This window comes from Camelus ferus, chromosome 16, assembly GCF_009834535.1.
Source record: "Camelus ferus isolate YT-003-E chromosome 16, BCGSAC_Cfer_1.0, whole genome shotgun sequence".
Taxonomy (NCBI): Eukaryota; Metazoa; Chordata; class Mammalia; order Artiodactyla; family Camelidae; genus Camelus; species Camelus ferus.
In genome coordinates, this window is record NC_045711.1 from 37,662,458 (window position 1) to 37,680,887 (window position 18,430).

At 46.8% G+C, this 18,430-nt stretch overlaps 1 protein-coding gene across 1 annotated transcript; it reads left to right on the plus strand.

Annotated features, from left to right (window-relative positions):
• The first annotated feature begins 13,582 nt into the window (after window positions 1-13,582).
• Window positions 13,583-17,453, plus strand: LOC116656684 (lysozyme-like protein 6). Its single transcript, XM_032457436.1, has 4 exons — window positions 13,583-13,781; window positions 14,721-14,879; window positions 15,767-15,845; window positions 17,192-17,453. Exons 1-4 carry the CDS (start codon window positions 13,643-13,645, stop codon window positions 17,259-17,261), a joined length of 447 nt encoding a protein of 148 aa, XP_032313327.1. The 5' UTR covers window positions 13,583-13,642; the 3' UTR covers window positions 17,262-17,453.
• Window positions 17,454-18,430: the final 977 nt, after the last annotated feature.

Consider the following 18,430-nt stretch of genomic DNA (forward strand, 5'->3'; position numbering starts at 1 on the left):
TCAGGAAGAAGGGGAACCAAGCAGGCTGTCTCCATGGCCGGTCAGCTCCCGACCCTGTGTCCCTGGGTCTCAGCCTCCTGCCTCCCTGAGGCCCCACTGGGGCATCACCATGGAGGGAGGGTGGGGAGGGGGCGTCCACAGAGGACAGGGCCTGCGGGGGAGGCGCAGAGACATGACCCTGACCTCCTCCTAACTGTCCCAGTCAGTTGGATGAAGGTAGTGAAAGGTACAAACTTCCAGTTACAAGACAAGTAAGTACTAAGGATGTAATGTACAGAATGATAAATATAATTAACATTTCTATATATTATACATGAAAGTCACTATGCCAAGAAAATAATCATTTCATACGAGAAGGTTGAGCTTCGGGGAGACTCACTACAGTGCTGCTTATAGCACACTGGCTAAATTTGGCCACCACGTGTTTTTGCCAATAAAGTTTTATTGGAACACAGCCATGCTCATTCATGTATGCACTGTCTGTGGTTGCTTTTGTGCTACAATGGCAGGGTTAAATAGAGACCTTATAATCCATAAAGGCTAAAATATACTATTTGGTCCTTTACAGAAAAAATTTGCTAACTCCTGATTTATGAAGATGAAAATTGGAACCAAACTGAGTGTCCAAGGATAAGGGATTGGTCAAATCACAGTGCATCCTTTCAGCAAAGAGAATGCAAGGCCACTATGGGAAAATGATGCTGTGGTACGAGGGCTGTCCAGCTTACTACACATTGGAACCACCTGGGGAGTCTTAAAATTCCCATAGACCAACCCATCCCAAACCATTAAATCTGCCTGGGGGTGGAACCCACACAATAATATTTGTTAAGCTTTCCTGGAGAGTTCTAACTCAGAGCCGCTGTTGTAGAAGATTATTCAATGACACAGAAATACATCCACTATATACAGTCATCCCTCAGTATCCGCAGAGAATTGGTTCCAGGACCCGCCACAGATACCAAAATCCCTGGATGCTTAAGTCCCATAGTCACCCTCCATATCTGTGAATATGGAACCTGCCTTATACTGAAAAAAAATCTTACATACATGGATCTGCACAGTTCAAACCTGTTTTGTTCAAGGGTCAACTGTATTATTAAGTGAAGAAAAGCAGATTATCCACCTCTGACCCAGGGCCATGGTGCCCTGTCCCGTTGCTGAGCCCTGAGTAGCACCTTGGGGACTGACCTTTGCCAGCAATGAGGGACTGCTGTTCAGTGTCTGCTGTTTGAGACCTTAAAATGGAAGAAAAACACTGACAAAAAGCATTAAAAACAAAACCAAAATAAGACTGTATTGGTAAACATCTAAATTTTTGTAAGAAAAGTTAAAAAAATTAAAAAAGCAACAAACTGTCAAAAAAAAAAGCAATTATCTAACAGAGTGTACTATATGACTCTTTTGGGTAAATGTCTACACACACACACACACACACACGCACACACACACACTCACGTATACAAACAACAGATGCCAAAACACTGACGTGCTCCTCTCTGTAGGATGGGGCTATGAGAGATTTTGATACTTTTCTTTTGATTATCTGCATTTTCTGTGTGTTCTAAAGTGAACAGTCTATCTTGTAATAAGTACAAGAAAAGAAAGTCATCAGCTTAAGAAGTCATACACTTTTCGTTTTGGGGAAAAATACAGGAATGAGCATCTAATCAAATAAGGAGTCTGCAGGTCACTTGTGTACACAGCACACCTGTAGGGGTGCTGGCACTGCAGACCAGTGGGGAGGCGGGTCCCAGCCTCTTGGTGACACCAGTGCTCTATGAGTCAGGCACGAGTTGCTGCCTCTAAGCGTCAGGCTCCTCAAGGGTTAAATGGGATGAGTTTGCCCACCTCTCGGGATTGAAGGCACGAATGTGCAGCCTCTGGCACATAGTAGGTGCTTGACAAAGGTCGCTTCTTCCTCAACAAGCAGCTCTCAGAGTCAGAGTCTGTAGCCAGCCTCTTGCTCTTCTGGCTGAAGGAGAGGGATTGGCTTTGCCAAAACTGGGCTTGCCCAAGTTCATCCCCAGTTGCTGGTCCCCGGTGCTGCTGAAGCTGTGCCAGCCGGCAGCCACCTCTCACTGGCCTTGGCTTGGAATCTCTGCTGCCCGTGGAATTTTCCTGTGCTCCCTAGAAAGGCCCTGGCTTCTCATCAGCACAGCCTGTTGACCCTCTATCAACATAGCCTGTGCTCACCATCCTCAGGTTGGGGCCCATCTGCATGAAGAAAGAAGGGCTTTCCAGTCTTCCCGGGGCTGCTCCCCTTTAATAAAAATGACAGTTGTAGCTGCCATTTATCGACCCTACATGTGCCTGGGCTTACACCCTCTACGTCTCCACTTCAACTCTGCCAATCATGTGACGATATTCCCAGTTCACAGGTGAGGCTCAGGAAGGTGAAGGGACTCAGTCAAGGTCACACAGCCAATAACTGGCAGGCTTGTCTGGCCCCTAATTTTCTCCACTGTACCACACTGCCTCCTAGCTGTCTCTGTTCCCTCTTCTATCACGGTGGACTGTGCAGCAAAGTTAGATAACCATTCTTATAAAAGCAATGATTCTCAACATTAACTGTGGGATCAGCTAGAAAGATTTTTAAATGCTGGGAGTGGGGGTGGACATTGGAGGGGGTGGGGTGGAAAGGGTGGAGCTGGGAGGAGGGCCAGTGGGTAGTAGCTGGAAGGGGACACATGGGGCCCTTGGCGGTTGTGATAATGTTCTCCTTCCCGGTCTGGGTGCTGTGGACTTGGGTGCTTTTCTATGTGCATGTTATTTTATAGTAATTTTTTTTTAATTTTCTTTTTTAAATAAAGAAAAAAAGGCAGTTGTCTTCAGCCACATCACTGTCTCCTGGGAAAAGGCAGTCTGTGGCCCTGGACTCATCATCTTGAAGATGCTTCTTACAGCACTGAGCAGTTGTTGGCCTTTGAGTCTGTGCCTGTCCTTGACAACAGGCAGGGCTGATGCTATGCTGAGCTGGGAAAGGCCCACTGTTGCCGCAGCAGGAGGTATACACGGACAGTCAGGCCCTATTGGCTCTACACCTCCTCCCTCCCCACAATTGGACTCACAGAACGCCATCCTGCCCACGCCCTGGGGCCTAGGGCAGCAGGGATGGAAACAGCTACAGCCCAGCACCTGGGCCCAAGCTGTGAGGCCCCTGCTGACTTCTGTCCTGTATCATAATTTGAGTCACTGGACACATGGCTTCTGATCTTCACTTACAGACTCTCTGGTTTTTAGCTGGACCCATGGATGTATGAAACGAAGATTGTATTTCCCATTGTCATTTGGAGCTAGGTCTAATTACGTGACTCAGATTGGGCCAATAGAATGTAAGTGACATATTCTGCACAATTCTGGGAATTGCCCTGAAAAAGGAGAGTGCTCTTCTTCTTCCCCTACTTGTTCTTGCTACCTGGAATATGGCATGGAAAGGCTGAGTTCCAGCAGCCATTTTATGCCAGGGATCAAAGTCATGACTGAAAACAGAAGAGCAATGAGACAGGGGAGCCTGGGTCATCTCTGTTATTTCCTTTGCACCATGGAGCATGCTGTTGGTGGAGGACTGACTCCCTCGTTCGGGGTTTCTTAATATGAACTCCTACCCTGTCTGAGACAATGATATTTAAGGTTTTACATTCTTCTCAACCCAACTTAATCCTAACTAATACTCAGGGCTTCTGACTTGATCCTTGGCCTGAGTTCCTGCATTGGTCACCTGCCCAGTGTGAGGATGAGGGTCCCGCCTGCTCCTCCTGCAGACTGGAGTTCTGCCACCAACCCATCTCAGTGGCTGGGCCCTCCCGTGTGCTGGTGTGCCCTACCCCTGCTGCCTGCAGGATCGTATGTGGCAGGGCTTGCCTCTTGCCAGAGTGGAGAATAGCCCACTGCTCCTGTCGCTTTCTGAGAGTGAGCCCTACTGCTTCTCTCTTCCCGCTCATCCTCTTACACTTGGCACCTGCCCTGTGCCTGACAGGCTGGCTGCTCTCTGAACATCTGCTGCGGGATCGATGTCTACGGTACCTTCTCCAGGGGACAGGTCCATGAGGAGCCAGTTCCTGAGACATAAAAACCATGGCACCTTCATGCACACATTCAGCAGTTGATATTCGTCAAGCGTCTGTCTTCGGCACTGAGGACACAACAGTAAGACAGACACGGTGGAGGGACGGACCTAGCACAGCGGGTACAAGCACAGGCTGTGGAGTGAGAATGGCAGACACAACCGCCCGAGGCCCTGGAACTGGTCCCAGGGAATTTCAGGGTTTCCTTTAAGCGTATGCCCATGACCTTGGTTACATGTGCAAGTCTGCGTGAGTCACTACGCCTCACATGCCCTCAGCTTCCCCATCGGAACAGGATGAGGCTAAGCTGGATGATGTTTAAGATTCTGGGCGGGTCTTTCCACCTACGGAGGGAGATAAGGGCTCAGGAGCCCTTAGGCCTGGGCTTCCCACCCATGGGCCTGATTTGGGGCCTTAAAACAACCCATCTAATTATTTATTATGATTCCGTGGGTTGACTGAAGCTCAGCTGGACAGTTCTCCAGTGCAGTGTGTTCATACAGAAATGGAGATAATCACATGTCCCTCCCCCGAATCCTCACAGAATTCATGAGATAATACCCTGGGTAACCAATAGTAGATGAGGGTAAGTTTCTCTTTATAGAAAAAATCCAGCTAATAAATGAAGAAGGAAAGATAGAATTATCACCATGTTTCACCGCGCCCCTCACCCCCGGGAATGACTGGGTCCAGGCATTGGGCATCAACAGCTGCTAATGTCATGAGAAGGAAGCCAACTAGACATTATGTCCCTTTGATGGAAGAACACAACACCTACTGTGATTTTAATCTAATCAAGCTTCTAGACTCAACTGTCAATTTACAGGAATTATAAAAGACAGAGCAATATGTTAAACTACCTCATGAGTTTGTAATCCTCAAAGCCCAGACTGTGGACAGTCTATAGGATGTATGACCTGCCTTCTTCAATAATAAATTGCAAGGAACAAGAGAAAGATGAAAGAGAAACCTGTGGATTAAAAAGAGATTGAAGAGACATCAGCCCATCACAACCGAGTGCATCTTATTTGGATCTTTATTTAATCTAACTGTTAAAAAATGCCTTTTGACATAAAAACAAGAAATTTGAACACTGGTCTACTGAATATGTAATGATATTAAAGAATTCTTGTTTTAAGAAAGACATTATTGTTTTAAGAAAGATGAGTGAAGAACAATGGACGGAGTACAAGGAACTACACAGTGGCAAGGAGCTAGTGTGAAATAAGGTTGGGGAGGATGGGGACGGAGACTACCGTGGGAGTCCTGCCCCCAGCTCGGCCATTAGCGCACCCCGTGTGTGGCCTTGGTTGGTCCTTTCCCCTCCCCAGCCCTCAGTTTCCCTACCTGTGAAATGAAGCAGTCCGGCCCAATGGGTCTGCAGCAGCCTGAGCCTGGCCTCCTTCTGCTTTGTCCTCACCTGTGCAGCCCTGCAGCCTTTACTGGGTGCCTGTGACCCCCCTACCACGTGTCCATAAGAGCATAAAAGCAGTGGGATGGGCAGAAGCCCAGAGCTGCTGGGCTCTGAAGAGCCTGGAGCAGAAGAGGCCACCTCCCCGAGGCACCTTGCTTGGAGGATCAAGCTGCAGGATCCCAGGTGGGCAGGTCCAAAGCCAAGGGAATAGCTGTCCAAGAAAGAAACTGCTGGAAGACCTTATCACCCATCAACCACGTGCAGGAGTTATCTCTTCACCAGGATGGTTTAGCCTTTCCTGATGACTGGGGCCTTCTGGTGAGTTCCCTGGGCCTACGTCCTGGTCTGGTCACCTACTCAGGACTCCAGTTGAGGTGGGTTCCTGCTGCCTTTGACACACTCTCGTGGGCACAAATGAGTATCACTGGATCCTTATGTCACCTGCCCCTCAATTCCTTGTTGCTGGCCTCTGCCCAGCTGCTCTTCCAACAGCATCACTAAGGAAGTATCAACCTTACCACTGAAATGCCCACATTGTAAATGCTCAATAAATCTCAGTAAGTAAGAGGGAGGACTTCCCTCCTGGACCATCGCAGGGGCTTAAAATTCTCTTAAAGTATCAGGAGCTTTATCTCCAGAAGGTTAAACTAAAATACCCACCACCCGCTACCAACACCAACCAATTTAGCACGTGGACTCAGTAATGCCCCAGCTCCAAAGAGCAAGAAAGACAAGCCCATGAAAGTGAGCAGTACAGAGTGGCAGCCACACCCACCATGCTGGTGCCAAAGCTGCATTCAAATCCTTGCTCTCTCTCCTGCCAGCTCTGTGACCTTGGGTGTGTTACTTAACCTCTCTGCAGATAATTTCCAAGAGTGCTGTGAAGATGAAATGATTCACTGCATGCACTGCATCATGCCTCATGCTCTAGGAGGGCTTAATAGACATTAGTATCAGTTTTTTTGGGGGGGAGGCCTCCACTGCAGCACCCCACTGGTGCTCCACCATCACCTCCCCACCTCTAATTAAACCTTCTCTCCTTTCCCTCTCCCTTATAAAAACGGCCTTTCCAGTGCTTCATTCTTCAGCCTGGTTGGCTAAGCCTGTGATGTTGCAGTGTCTGACAGTGGAACCCTGCCTTGTTTCAGGTCGGGTAGAAGGCCAGCACCGAGGGCACCCTGAGCCCGTGGATATGTGTGTGGTGTGGCTACCCACCCAGTGGAGACAGGACAAGTGGTAGCGCAGGGAGGTCTCTTGGACCAACAAGGTGGAATCAGGAGCCAAAGAGATCACAGCCCAAATCCCAGCTCTACTACATGCAAATTGGGTGATTAATGCCCACTTCCCGGGCTAGCAAGCATTGAGGAGGGAATTCTTTTAAGAAGTGTTGTTGCCCACCCCAGCCCCGATTTCCTGTACATGGGCCGCTGCTGGCCTCTAGTGGCCACTGGATAAATTGCACAGCGAGTTGACCTGAGAACAGGCATGTGGGAAACATTTTTCCACTTCTGGATTTTCCTGATGCCGGGGTTCTCAACCATGACAGACCCGTAACTCCCTTTTCATAAAATATATTTCATGTAATTATAGTAATTTTTTAAAACTTCAAGCACTTTATTGAGGTATTGACATACTACAAATGACATATTTATAGTGTACAATTTGATAGTTTTTGATATATGTTATATACCCAAGAAACCATCATCACAACCAAGACAGTGAACATCTGCATCACCTCCAGAACTTACCTGTCCTCCTTTCCAATTCCCCACCCCAAGTAAGTACTGAGCGGCTTTCAGCCATTGTAGGTTAGCTTACATTTTCTAGAGTTTTATGTAAATGTAATAGTACAGTATATACTCTTTTTTTTTTTTTTTTTGGCCTGGCTTCTTTCATTTGGCATAATTACTTTGAAATTTATCCATGTTGTTGTGAGTACCAATAGTTCATTCCTTTTTTATTGCTGTGTAGTATTTCATCATATGAATGTACTGCAGTTTATCTATTCAGAATGAGGATAAATTTAAAAATTAATATAATGCCCTACTGTAACAGAGGAGAGCAGATCTGACTCTATGTTGGATCTGTTCCTTTGGTTTTAACCACTGTGCCCTTTTTTCTGGGTTTATTCTTACTGGCTCTGCGCCTTTTGTAAAACGATGTTGCCTTTAGCCTGTCTGGTAAACAGGAGAGCCTTTTCTCAAGGCTCTGATCTTTAAGATATTAACACTTCTGCACTTATGTAAATATAACAAGTTGCATAATAGAAAATAACCTTGTTTTGTTGGAGGTTTTGCAGGAGCACCACGACCTCGCCCACGTGGACAGCTGTGGGAGCAAAGAATTCCTACAGCAAGAAGTTTGCAACAACCAACCACACCCCCTCCCCTATTTTTTTGTGTAAGAGGAGCCTGTATTCTGACTGGAGCAGGGTGGTTCTCCAAGACATTAGTCTGCCATCCTCTCAGTCTGCTGGCTTTCTGAATAGTCACTATTCCTTGCCCTAACACCTCGTCTCCCAATTTATTGTCCTGTTGTTCTCTGAGCAGAACGAGTTAGGACTCGGTTGCACTACTATCATATAAAAGAGAAACTGAAGGAAAGTAATACAATAATAGGTAAGTCCCATGTAGATGCTCAGCCATGATCACACTGGAACATATAATGATGTAGTCAGATGCTTGACCTATACACACAATTACATGAACCCGGTTCTTTGCCAGAAATTTTGGTTTGGCTCCCATGGCCGGCAGTTGGCCATCCCATGCAGGAGGGTACAGTTTTGTGTGGATGATGCGTGGGGCCTGAGATTGAGCAGAGAAGGTGGACACAGGCAGGTTTTAACTCAGTGGAAAGATTCATTTCTCACAGGGCTGACCATCAGGGTAGCATGCTTCTTTCTGAGTTATGTGAATGCTGTGTTTAGACTGGACCACCATGGGATTTTAGACCACCATCCAGCCTATTAATGATCCAGACTCATTCACTAAGGTCCATATTTAATTTTTCAAAGGCACATTTGCATTCCTCTTATCTTACTTTCATAGCACAATCTAGGAGCTTCCATTGCACTTTCCTGAGCAGGGACATAAGTTGTCTTCCTTTCCCCAAGGTCTCAGGGCCAGCAGCAGGCGTTGGCACTTCCCAGTCCCACTGGGGCCTCTCTCAGGAGCCAGAATACGATTTTATGGAAGAAAGTGTTCAGCAATGCTTTGGAGGCAACAAGGCTTTGAGAACCTTCTACTACAAACATAACCTTCAGTTGACAGCTTGTTAGCTTGATTTATAACTTGTAAATGTTTATATAGACGGATGATCTGTGGCCTCCATGTTTTCTTGCCCTAGGCTGCGACATCCTGAATTTATTCATGGACCCCAGGTTGGGTTTTCCTGTTCCTTAACTGGGTAGGAAGCCAACCAGGGCTCATGTCTGTCACAGTTGGGTCGGTGGAGGGTAGAGGGCCCCTCAGGTTCCCCTTTGAGAGCTGTCATCATCCCCTCTAAGACTTTAAGCTGCAGGGAACCCCCACGTTGGCCCAATTTCCAGCATGTGGACCTGGGCTACGGAAACCTCTCCTTCCGCCCAGGGCTCTAATTCTGCACAGACGAGGTTATTTGGGTCAGCTGAAGCACCTGTAGATTTTTGGTCACAAGCAGTACCTCATGAGGTGGCACCCCGAGAATGCCCTCTTCCAAGGGTTCTACCTCCACCCAAGTCCTGCTGGCTTCACATCCCAAGATGTAATGTGTTGCTGTCCTGCTGGGGAGGGAAGTCCAGAGATGGAGGGTACAGGGCAGCATTGCCCACTTAGAAAGCTCTTCCTACTTCCTGTCAGACCCTATCAACCTGTCTCCAAGGGTGGGGTGAGGATCAGTAACAAAACTTTCTCTTGTCTCCCTTTTGCTGCAGTTGCTGGAAGTATCTCCCAGATTTCCTTGGTGACTTATGTTGCTAGCATGTGTGGCCTTCATGGAGAGGTAACAGGTTGCCAGGTCACCACTCCAAGGATGGTTAGCCCCATGCTGACTCTATTAGGCAGGTCTCTTTGGTTGCAAGTGACAGAAACCCAACTCTAACGTGTTTACACAAGAAGGGACCTTTATTGAATTGCAAGGTTGCAGTAAGAACTAGAGCGTGTTTAGTTTGCAGAAAGAGTGGACCCTGGGACTGGAATTCTGTCTCCTCTTCAAGGAGGCTTGGTCTCTCAGATGGGCTGTATCCACAGGATTCCAAACTGTCGGCCTCTGGCCCTACACCCAAGGCTTCCTGTAAGAAGCTGAGCTGCTCTGCTTAATTTCAAGTCAAGATATACTGGTTGCGGCCTGGGCATACCTTGTCACATGGAGGGCAGGGCCCTGTGACTGACAGCCCCACTAAAACCCCATGGGGGAAGGAGTTGCCTCACAGATAGTCCTGTTCCCAGAAGGGAAGGGAGGGGCAGAGAGATCAGCCAGCGCCCTCTACCCTGTCCCACCCTGCGGTCTGCCTCCCAGTGTCAGCAATCCCCCCAGGCCCGCCTGCCACTTCTGCCTGAAGATAGGGTAGACCTCAAGGCTGAGCCAGTTTGCGTGGTTAAGACCAGAGTATTCCCTGGAGAGTGATGACGTCACAGAACTGGGGTTCTAGAAGGTGGGGGTGGCCCAGTACTCCTGCCATCTTTAGACAATGGAGAGCGGTGAGCAGGGCGGGGCTAAAGGGTAGTTCCTGAGGAAGAGGAGGTGGGACCTGGGGCCAGAGAAGGATAGGAGAGAGGTAAGCTTGGAGAGGGAAGGTCGGTGCACACCTGCCAGAACCACTGTCTTCCCCAAGGGAACCCCAAGAGGGGGCTTCAGGGGCAGAGATGGGGCTCCCTGCTTTGTGAGGCTCAGTGACACCTGTCTCTGAAGGAACCTACTGAGTCAGGGCAGAATATGGTTGCACAGGGCATGTTTATACTGTAAAAGTATTTGTGGTTTGTCTGAAATTCTAATGTAACTGGGCATCCTGTAATTTTATTTGCTTAATCTGGCAACTCTAGGGTGGGAAAGAGAAGCAAAAGAATGGTCACAAGCACAGGCTGCTGTGAGTGAGTCTTAGAAAACAGAATAAAACATCCCTGAGGAAACAGGGCATCAGGGCAGCCATCTGGTCCAAGCAGAAGCTGCCTGACTCGTGAAGCCAGTGGGTGGAGGAACCCTCAGGGTCTAGTTTAAGGGGAAAGATACACACACACACACACACACAAACACAAACACACAAACACACACACACATGCCTACTGCTAGAAATAGCCTCATTCTATGCTTTTGTGTCATTGACCATTTTGAAGAATATAGGCCAGTTATTTTGCAAATTTTCCCTCAGGTTGGCTTTGTCTGATGTCCCCTCAAGGTTATGCATCCCTGAGCAGAATACTACGTAAGTGATGTGTTTCCTTCTCAGGGAATCCCATCTGGAGGAACGTAATCGCTCTGTGCCCCTCACTGGTGGTGTTAATTTTGATTACAAGGTCAAAATCCTGTCTGCTTTCTTCACTGTAGTGTCACTGTTTTTCTCATGCAACTAATATGCACTCTATGGGAGACACTTTAAGACCATTTCCATACCCCATTCTTCATCAAGCATCCCACTACCTCGGATTTAGCATCTACTGATGATTTTTTCTTGTTCAAACTGACCTATGATGGTTTCAGAATGGTGATTTTCCTACTTCATGACTACTTCCACATTATCACTCAATTTTATTGTCAGGAAGTGCACCCCCTTTATCCCCATTATGTATCTATTTGCCTATTTATTACTGTTAAGAACTCATGGATTCTTATCTCAGTCAATGTGTTATTATCTGTCACTATCATTATTTATTTTGATGATCAAATTGTTCCAGATTAACTCAGAAACCATCATGCATTGGTTTCTCAGATATGATACCAAAAACACATGCAACAAAAGAAAAAAACCAATAAATCAGTCTTCAACAGCATTTAAAACTCTAGTGTCTCAAAGAATATTGTCAAGTAAGTGAAAAATAACTCACAGAATGTGAGGAAATATTTGCAAATCATTGTATCCAGTAAGGTTCTAATATCCAGAATATATAAAGAACATTACAACTCGATAAGGAAAAGACGAACAATCCAACTAAAAAAATGGGCACAGGATCTGAATAGACATTTTCCCAAAGATATACAAATGGCCAAAGAGCACATGTAAAGATGATCAACATTATTAGCCATCAGGCATGTGCAAATCAAAACCACAATGTGACACTACTTCATACCATTAGGATAGCTTTGATCAAAAAGACAGATAATAACAGTGTTGTTGAAGATGTGGAAAAATTGGAACCTTTACATATTGCTGATAGGAATGTAAAATGGTGCAGCCACTTTGGAAGTCCAGCAATTCCTCAAAAGTTTAAACTTTAAGTCACCATGTGACCCAGCAATTCCACACTTTGGTATATATCCCAAAGAATGGAAACATTTGTCCACACAAAAAATTTTACACAAATGTTCATAAAAGCATTATTCATAATAGCCAGAAAGTAGAAACAACTCAAATGTCCATAAACTGATGAATACATAAACTAACTGTGGTATATCCGTACAATGGAATATTATTCAGCCATGAAAGGGAAAGAAATCCTGGTATATGCTATAACATGGATGAACCCTAAAAACATTATGTTAAGTGAAAGAAGCTAGACACAAAAGGCCACACTAAGTATGTGGCTTCATTTTTTGGAAACATCCAGAATAGGCAAAGCTCTAGAGATAGGAAGTAGGTTAGTGGTTGCCATAGGCTGGAGGGAAGTGGAATGGGGAGTGACTGCTAATGGGGTTTCTTTTTGGGTTGATGAGAATGTTCTAAAATTGACTGTTGTGCTAGTTGCACAATTCTGTGAAAATGAATTGTACACTTTAAATGAATTAACTGTATGGTATGTGAATTATATATTGTGAATTACATCACAATAAAGCTGTTACCCAAAAATGCTGTTCCAGATTTGCCCAGTGGGTACCCCTTTGAGCTGGCTCTCATGTCCATTTGACATGCCTCAGTCTTTAACTTGAGCACTTCCTTACTTTCTGCACAAAATAATCCAGATTTATCTTGTGCCCTTTCCTACTCCAGCCTGGGAATCAGCCATTTTCCCTGGAGTCCTGGTTCCCATTCAGAGGGGGGAAAAGTGAAACCACGATCTGGGCACTTATTATTTCCTTCAATCATCACAATAAGCCTAACAAGTAGGTATTAGCATATCTTCATTTCACAAAGGAGACCCAGAGAGGTTAAGTATGTTGCCCAAGGTCACACAGCAGCCCAGCCTTTGAAAGCAGGCAATGGGAATCCAGAGCCCTTGCTCTTCACTCCTCCTCCTCCTACACACACACACACACACACAGAAAATGTTCTAAAATTGACTCTGGTATTAGTTGCACAGTTCTCTGAAAATGATTGAATTGTACACTTTAAATGAATTAGTCTGACTGACACACACTCAGAGTGAAAGTGAGGGTTATTTCTACAACTAGATCATTCTTGCTTGCTTTATGATATGCACTTCTGAATGGAAAAAAAAAGAATAGAACCTATAACCATCCCCCATGAACTGCATAAGGCAGGGCATCCCCTTAGGGAGAGTCACGTGTCACGTGGAGTGTGGGGTTGGGGGTGATCAGCGTCCAGTGTCTTAGCCCTTCCTCTGAAAGCACATAAGCAAATACAAGCTCACAAATACTAATGAAAGGCAGTTCTCATTCATCTCCTTCGCCCACCTCACTCCACTGCCCTGTACCCAAATGCTGCCCCAAGCTGGGCACCCATCCTAAGGGTGAGAACAACTAAAAAGAAGGTGGAGCTCTACAGATGAAAGGAGATTGGCCTTGGTTTTTAACTGCTAAAGCTGGCAATGGGTACATGGAGGTTCATGACACTATTCTTTCTCCTTTTGTAAATGTTTATGATTTACTGCAATAAAAGAGTATTTATAAAATAATAAATGAGAGGAAAGAGGCTGAAAACAGCCAGGTGGAGAGCTGTGAGTGAGCGAGGACATTTGGCTGCTCTCTCCATATTCCTCAGGCCCTCAGAGCAAACCAGCAGGCAGTCTGGGAGACCCTGGGACCCGCCGGCCCACCACGGCACGCCCTCCACTGCGCCTCCTCCCCGCCGGGGATGCCCGGCCTGCTGCTCATCTCCTTGGCCAGCTGCCTGCTGGCCATAAATCAGGCCAGCCCCATCAGCCGCTGTGACTTGGCCAAGGTGCTGCATGAGGAGGACTTGGATGGGTTTGAGGGCTACTCCCTGAGTGACTGTGAGTGCCATCCCTCCCACCCCCACCCCCACCGCGCCTCCTCTCCCGGTCATGCCCTTCGTGGCCAGCTGTCTTTTTCTGTCACTTGTTTTCCAAAGTCAAGTTCAAAAAACAGCCCTCTCCAAGAAGCCTTCCCCAGCATTGCGTATTTGTTCAATGATTATTAAGTGAGCACTTAGTGTGTCCCAGGAACTCTTTCAGACCCTGGGGGTATAGATATCAGCACAGCCCCTTCCCTCACAGTGTTCACATTCTAGGGGGAGAGAGAGCAATAAACAGAAACATACAAATATATGAAGGACTTCCTGGTGGTGATAAATGCTATGCAGAAGAATAAAGCAGGGGGAGTGATAGGTGACAATTTCTAGAAGAAGTCAAGGAAGGCCTCTCTGAGGAGGTGACACTGAGCAGTGCTGAACAGAGTAAAGGACCTGGTCCCTCAAACATCTGGGGGAACAACATTCCAGACAGAGGAAACAGCCAGTGTAAAGGCTTTATCCTACTCCAAGGTAGAGAAATCGCCCTTCTGCCCAGAATTTGTGCACATCTCTCTCACAGCACTCTCTCCTTTCATCTTGCTTTGTGGGTTTTTTAGGCACATAGCTTCATTCTTATCCTATAGATGTCTTGAAGGCAGCATCTGCATTTGATCCAGCTCAATGTCCCTCCCTGGGCTTTGCACAGTTTCTGGCACACAGTAGGTGGTCATTAAGGGCAGAAAGCACGGATAGACAGGTGGACAGATGGGCGGTTGTGCTGATGGGTGGGTGGATGGACTGAAGGATGAGAGGAGACGCTAATGGGTGTTCGTAGCCTGCAAGCCCCATCTAGCCTCTAAGGCCTTGCTCCTTTCTTCCGGTTCCTCATCTCCCTTCCTCCTGCATCTCCCTTCTCCCTCAGCTTAGCCCCCTCTAAAAACCCTCTTCTCCCTGTTCTAAGGGCTGTGCCTGGCTTTCTTGGAAAGTGCCTTCAACATAACAAAGGTAGATGAAAATACCGATGGCAGCTTTGACTACGGCATCTTCCAGATCAACAGCCACTACTGGTGCAACGATTACCAGAGTCACACGGAAAACATTTGCCACGTGGACTGTCAAGGTCTGGCTGGGGCCCCAGGGTGGGAGAGGTGAGAGAGGTGACCAGGCTCTATGCACAGGATTTCCCTTCCTATGCAAAGCCTGGAGCAGACCCCAGTGGGGTGGCTCAAAGAATCAGGGAATCCCTTTACTGAGCAGAGGGTTTGACTTGTGTCCCTAATTGTGCATCCGTAGGAGTTGCCACGGTGTTCTGCAGGCTCCAGATAGGCTCGCACAGCCAGCAGTGGTAGAGCAGCAGCAGCAGCCAGCATTTTTTGAGAGTGGATTATGTCCTCAGCACTTTACATGCATAGCTCATTTCATCCAAACTGCCATGCAATATTGACTAGTATGATCCCCACTTTACAGATGAGAAAACTGAGGCTCATAGAACCAGTGCCAAATGCCAAACTGGTGGCCCTGAAAGCTCAGCTCTCACCACCAAGCAGTGCTGTCTTTGGCTAACAGTCTAACCAAAGGCCAAGGGCAAACTCCCCACTCAGAGCTGATCCAGGAGGCTCCATGGGTCCATGACTCTGTCCCTTATCTCCTCCTTTGTTCACCTGAAGAGCCTCCCTCCTTAAGCATGATTTTACCGTGGTCCCTGTGCTTTCCCTAGAAACCTCCAAACCTAGGGGTGAACCACCATCTACTCTGGCTAGGAAGTATGGTAGCAAACCAGCCCAAATCTCAGGCTTCCTGTCCCTCCTGCCCCCACCCGCAGCCACCCCCCCAACCTCCAGCAGCCATTGTATGGATGCCCCAGTGGGCCTCTAGGAGGGAGGCCCACCCCATCTGGAAGTACTCAGCCTCCGGGTGGCACATGCCTGTGAGGGGAGAGCCAGTGACCGCCTCAGTATTCGGGACTGTCCCCTGTGCTCTCACCAGTACTCTCCCTCTTCCTTTCAGAACTGCTGAGCCCCAACCTTCTCCCAATCATCAACTGTGCAAAAAAGATTGTGTCCGGAGCAGGGGGCATGAAGAACTGGTGAGGAGGACTCTGTGGGACTAAGCTAGTGGGTAGGGTCTTAAGAAAGATGTGCTGACAGAGAAAGGGACACTAGGCCAGGCCTAGATGTCTTCTACGTCTAGTAAGATGTGGGCTAGTGGCAGGGCTTGGAACGCTGGGACCTGGCTCTTCCTCTGACTCTGTGTTAAACCAAACTCTTTTGGCTGCAGTAACAGAACCTCCTGCGCTAACTGAAGGAGTTTGTTCTGAGAGGACAAGGGGTCTTACTGAGCCCACACAAGGGGTGAGGTTGGGCCTCAGGAAGAGGACGGAAGCAGGGCTGGAAACCATCAGCAAGCTTTCCTTGACAGGTTTCTGCTTCTCTTGCTGTATTTGCTTTACGACTTCCTCTACAGACCATCTTTCTCCGCTCTACCGTCCACAAGACAATGTCTGCCCTGAATCTATGGGCTAATGTCCCAGGCAACCACACAGAGCCTGGCTAGGCTCAGTCCCAATCCCAGTGCTTGAGGTAGAGAATCTGATGGGTTCAGCTCAGACCCCGTGTCCCCACTTGACTCAATCAGCCGTAGGCCTGGGAGCAGTGAAGTAATAGAAATCTGGCTGCCACAGGGCCCTCTCTCCATAACTGGCTGCAACACTTTCTAGAATAAGTGTGTTGTTCATCAGCTGGGCAGACACCCCAGCTGTCAGCTTACCAACGGTGGACGTTGGGATGGTTACTTAACTTCTCTGACCTTCAAACTAGATATATAAATAATATGGGAAACTGAAAAAACGGAAGGAGTTAAGTGCCTTGCATTCTCTAAAAACACATGCAAAAGAAGGGACATTGATGACTATTATGGAGAGAAAGTCAGTGGTTGCCCCTGGGTTTTTTTTTTTTTCCAATTACTCTCAGCCCTGTAACACAGTGCTCTCCTCCTTCAGAGGGAGATAAGGATTCAAAAATGTGGAAGCAAATAATAATAATAATAATAATAATAATAATAATAATAATAATAATAATAATAATAATAATAATAATAATAATAATAATAATAAATTTTAAAAGCCTGTGGTGGGGGGTGTAGAGCTCAGGGGTAGAGTGTATGCTTAGCATGCAGGAGGTCCTGCGTTCAATCCTCAGTGTATCTATTAAAAAATATATATGGAAGCAAACTGAATGGGGGAAGAGGGCAAACAACACGGATAAGGGAATTGAAAGGAAGAATCAGAGGGGCCAAAGGAGGACAGATTAGACTGCTGGGAATGAAGGGGATGCTGGGCGTCCCTCTGCGCTGAAGTCTCACTAAGTTCCGGGTCACGTGGGCAGGGGAGCAGCTGGTCAGGTGGAAGCAAGAACCAGGCTTTTCTCTCCTCAGGGTAAAATGGAGGCTGCACTGTGCGGGCCGGCCACTCTCCTACTGGATGACAGGATGCCACCTGGGATGAGGCAGGGGACAGGCCTGTGGTGGAGTCACTCCAGAATTCCTCTCCTCACTTCAGAATTCTTCATTTCTTCTTCCTCTTGCCTCCACTTCCTGTTTTCTTCCCTTCCCGTTTACAAGTAAAACTGACCAGAGCCCCAGAAATAAATGGGTTCTAGGGCTTCGTCCCCGTTCCCGTCCAGGCCCAGGCCCCTGGTTCCCTGACTGTCATTTGCAAACCAAGAAGACTGTAATGAAGAAGTTTCTATATTTTTGGAATTATTAAAGCATTCCTTGTGCAAAGACTGTGTTAATTTATTCATTATTAACTCCACGTGTCTTTGAGTACCTAATAGAGTAGGAGTGTGCTACGGACGAGAAGAGAAAGCATTAACTGTTGTTCATAATCCAGCTGGGGAAGCAGAGACACACGTGCATAATGGAGACAAGGAATAGGTACATACAATGAATACAATGGTAATAAAATCTATAATTATTGGTTTGAAACAGTATCAGGATCAAAGTTATTCCTCCAAAGCCAACTAGTTTTGAAGTAAGAAGCTCAGAAGTAGGTCACAGGTGGGGCTAAGGGTCTGGTATATTGAGGTGGAGAAGGGAGTGGAGGGGAGGGGAGGGGAGAAACGGTGCCAGGTGCCAGTGATTTGGGGGTACTTTGGGAGAACAGGCTAGAATCCAGATGATTAAAAAAGCTTCAGGATCTGGTTTGCTTGGAAGGTGCTGACATGGAGTAAAACCTGCTTAAGGACACTGCAAAGACAGAAAAGGGACAGTTGGAGGAATGCCCTGCACAGAGCCACCATCAGTCCTGTCTGACTAAACTGGGGTTTTATCTTGAGCCACTCATAACCCTACTCTGAGCTTTAACTCCTTCAGCTATAAAATGAGTGATTTGACTATTCAGTGATTCCCAGGCTTTTGGATTTCACAGACCAGTAAAATGTCAAAGAAAAAAAAATTAAGACTGTGAAAGATTGCAACTTTTTACTTTAATGCCTAAGTATTAATCAAAACAACTATCCTTTATCAGTATCTCTTCATAGGACAATTTTTAGCATCAAATTGAAGGAAGGTCATACTTGTAGGGTAATACAAAGCAATAGATTTTGTCCTGTGGGGAAAAAAAAAAACTTAAACCATGATTATATTGTCCTTTTCCCATTTTGCTGAGAACTA

What these genes read in the sequence shown, in the direction of transcription:
- LOC116656684 (XM_032457436.1), top strand. Translation starts at nt 13,643, where the DNA reads ATGCCCGGCCTGCTGCTCATCTCCTTGGCCAGCTGCCTGCTGGCCATA. An exon ending in GGGCTACTCCCTGAGTGACT is followed by an intron (nt 13,782 to 14,720) that starts GTGAGTGCCATC and finishes CCCTGTTCTAAG; the next exon opens with GGCTGTGCCTGGCTTTCTTG. An exon ending in GCAGGGGGCATGAAGAACTG is followed by an intron (nt 15,846 to 17,191) that starts GTGAGGAGGACT and finishes TTCTCTCCTCAG; the next exon opens with GGTAAAATGGAGGCTGCACT.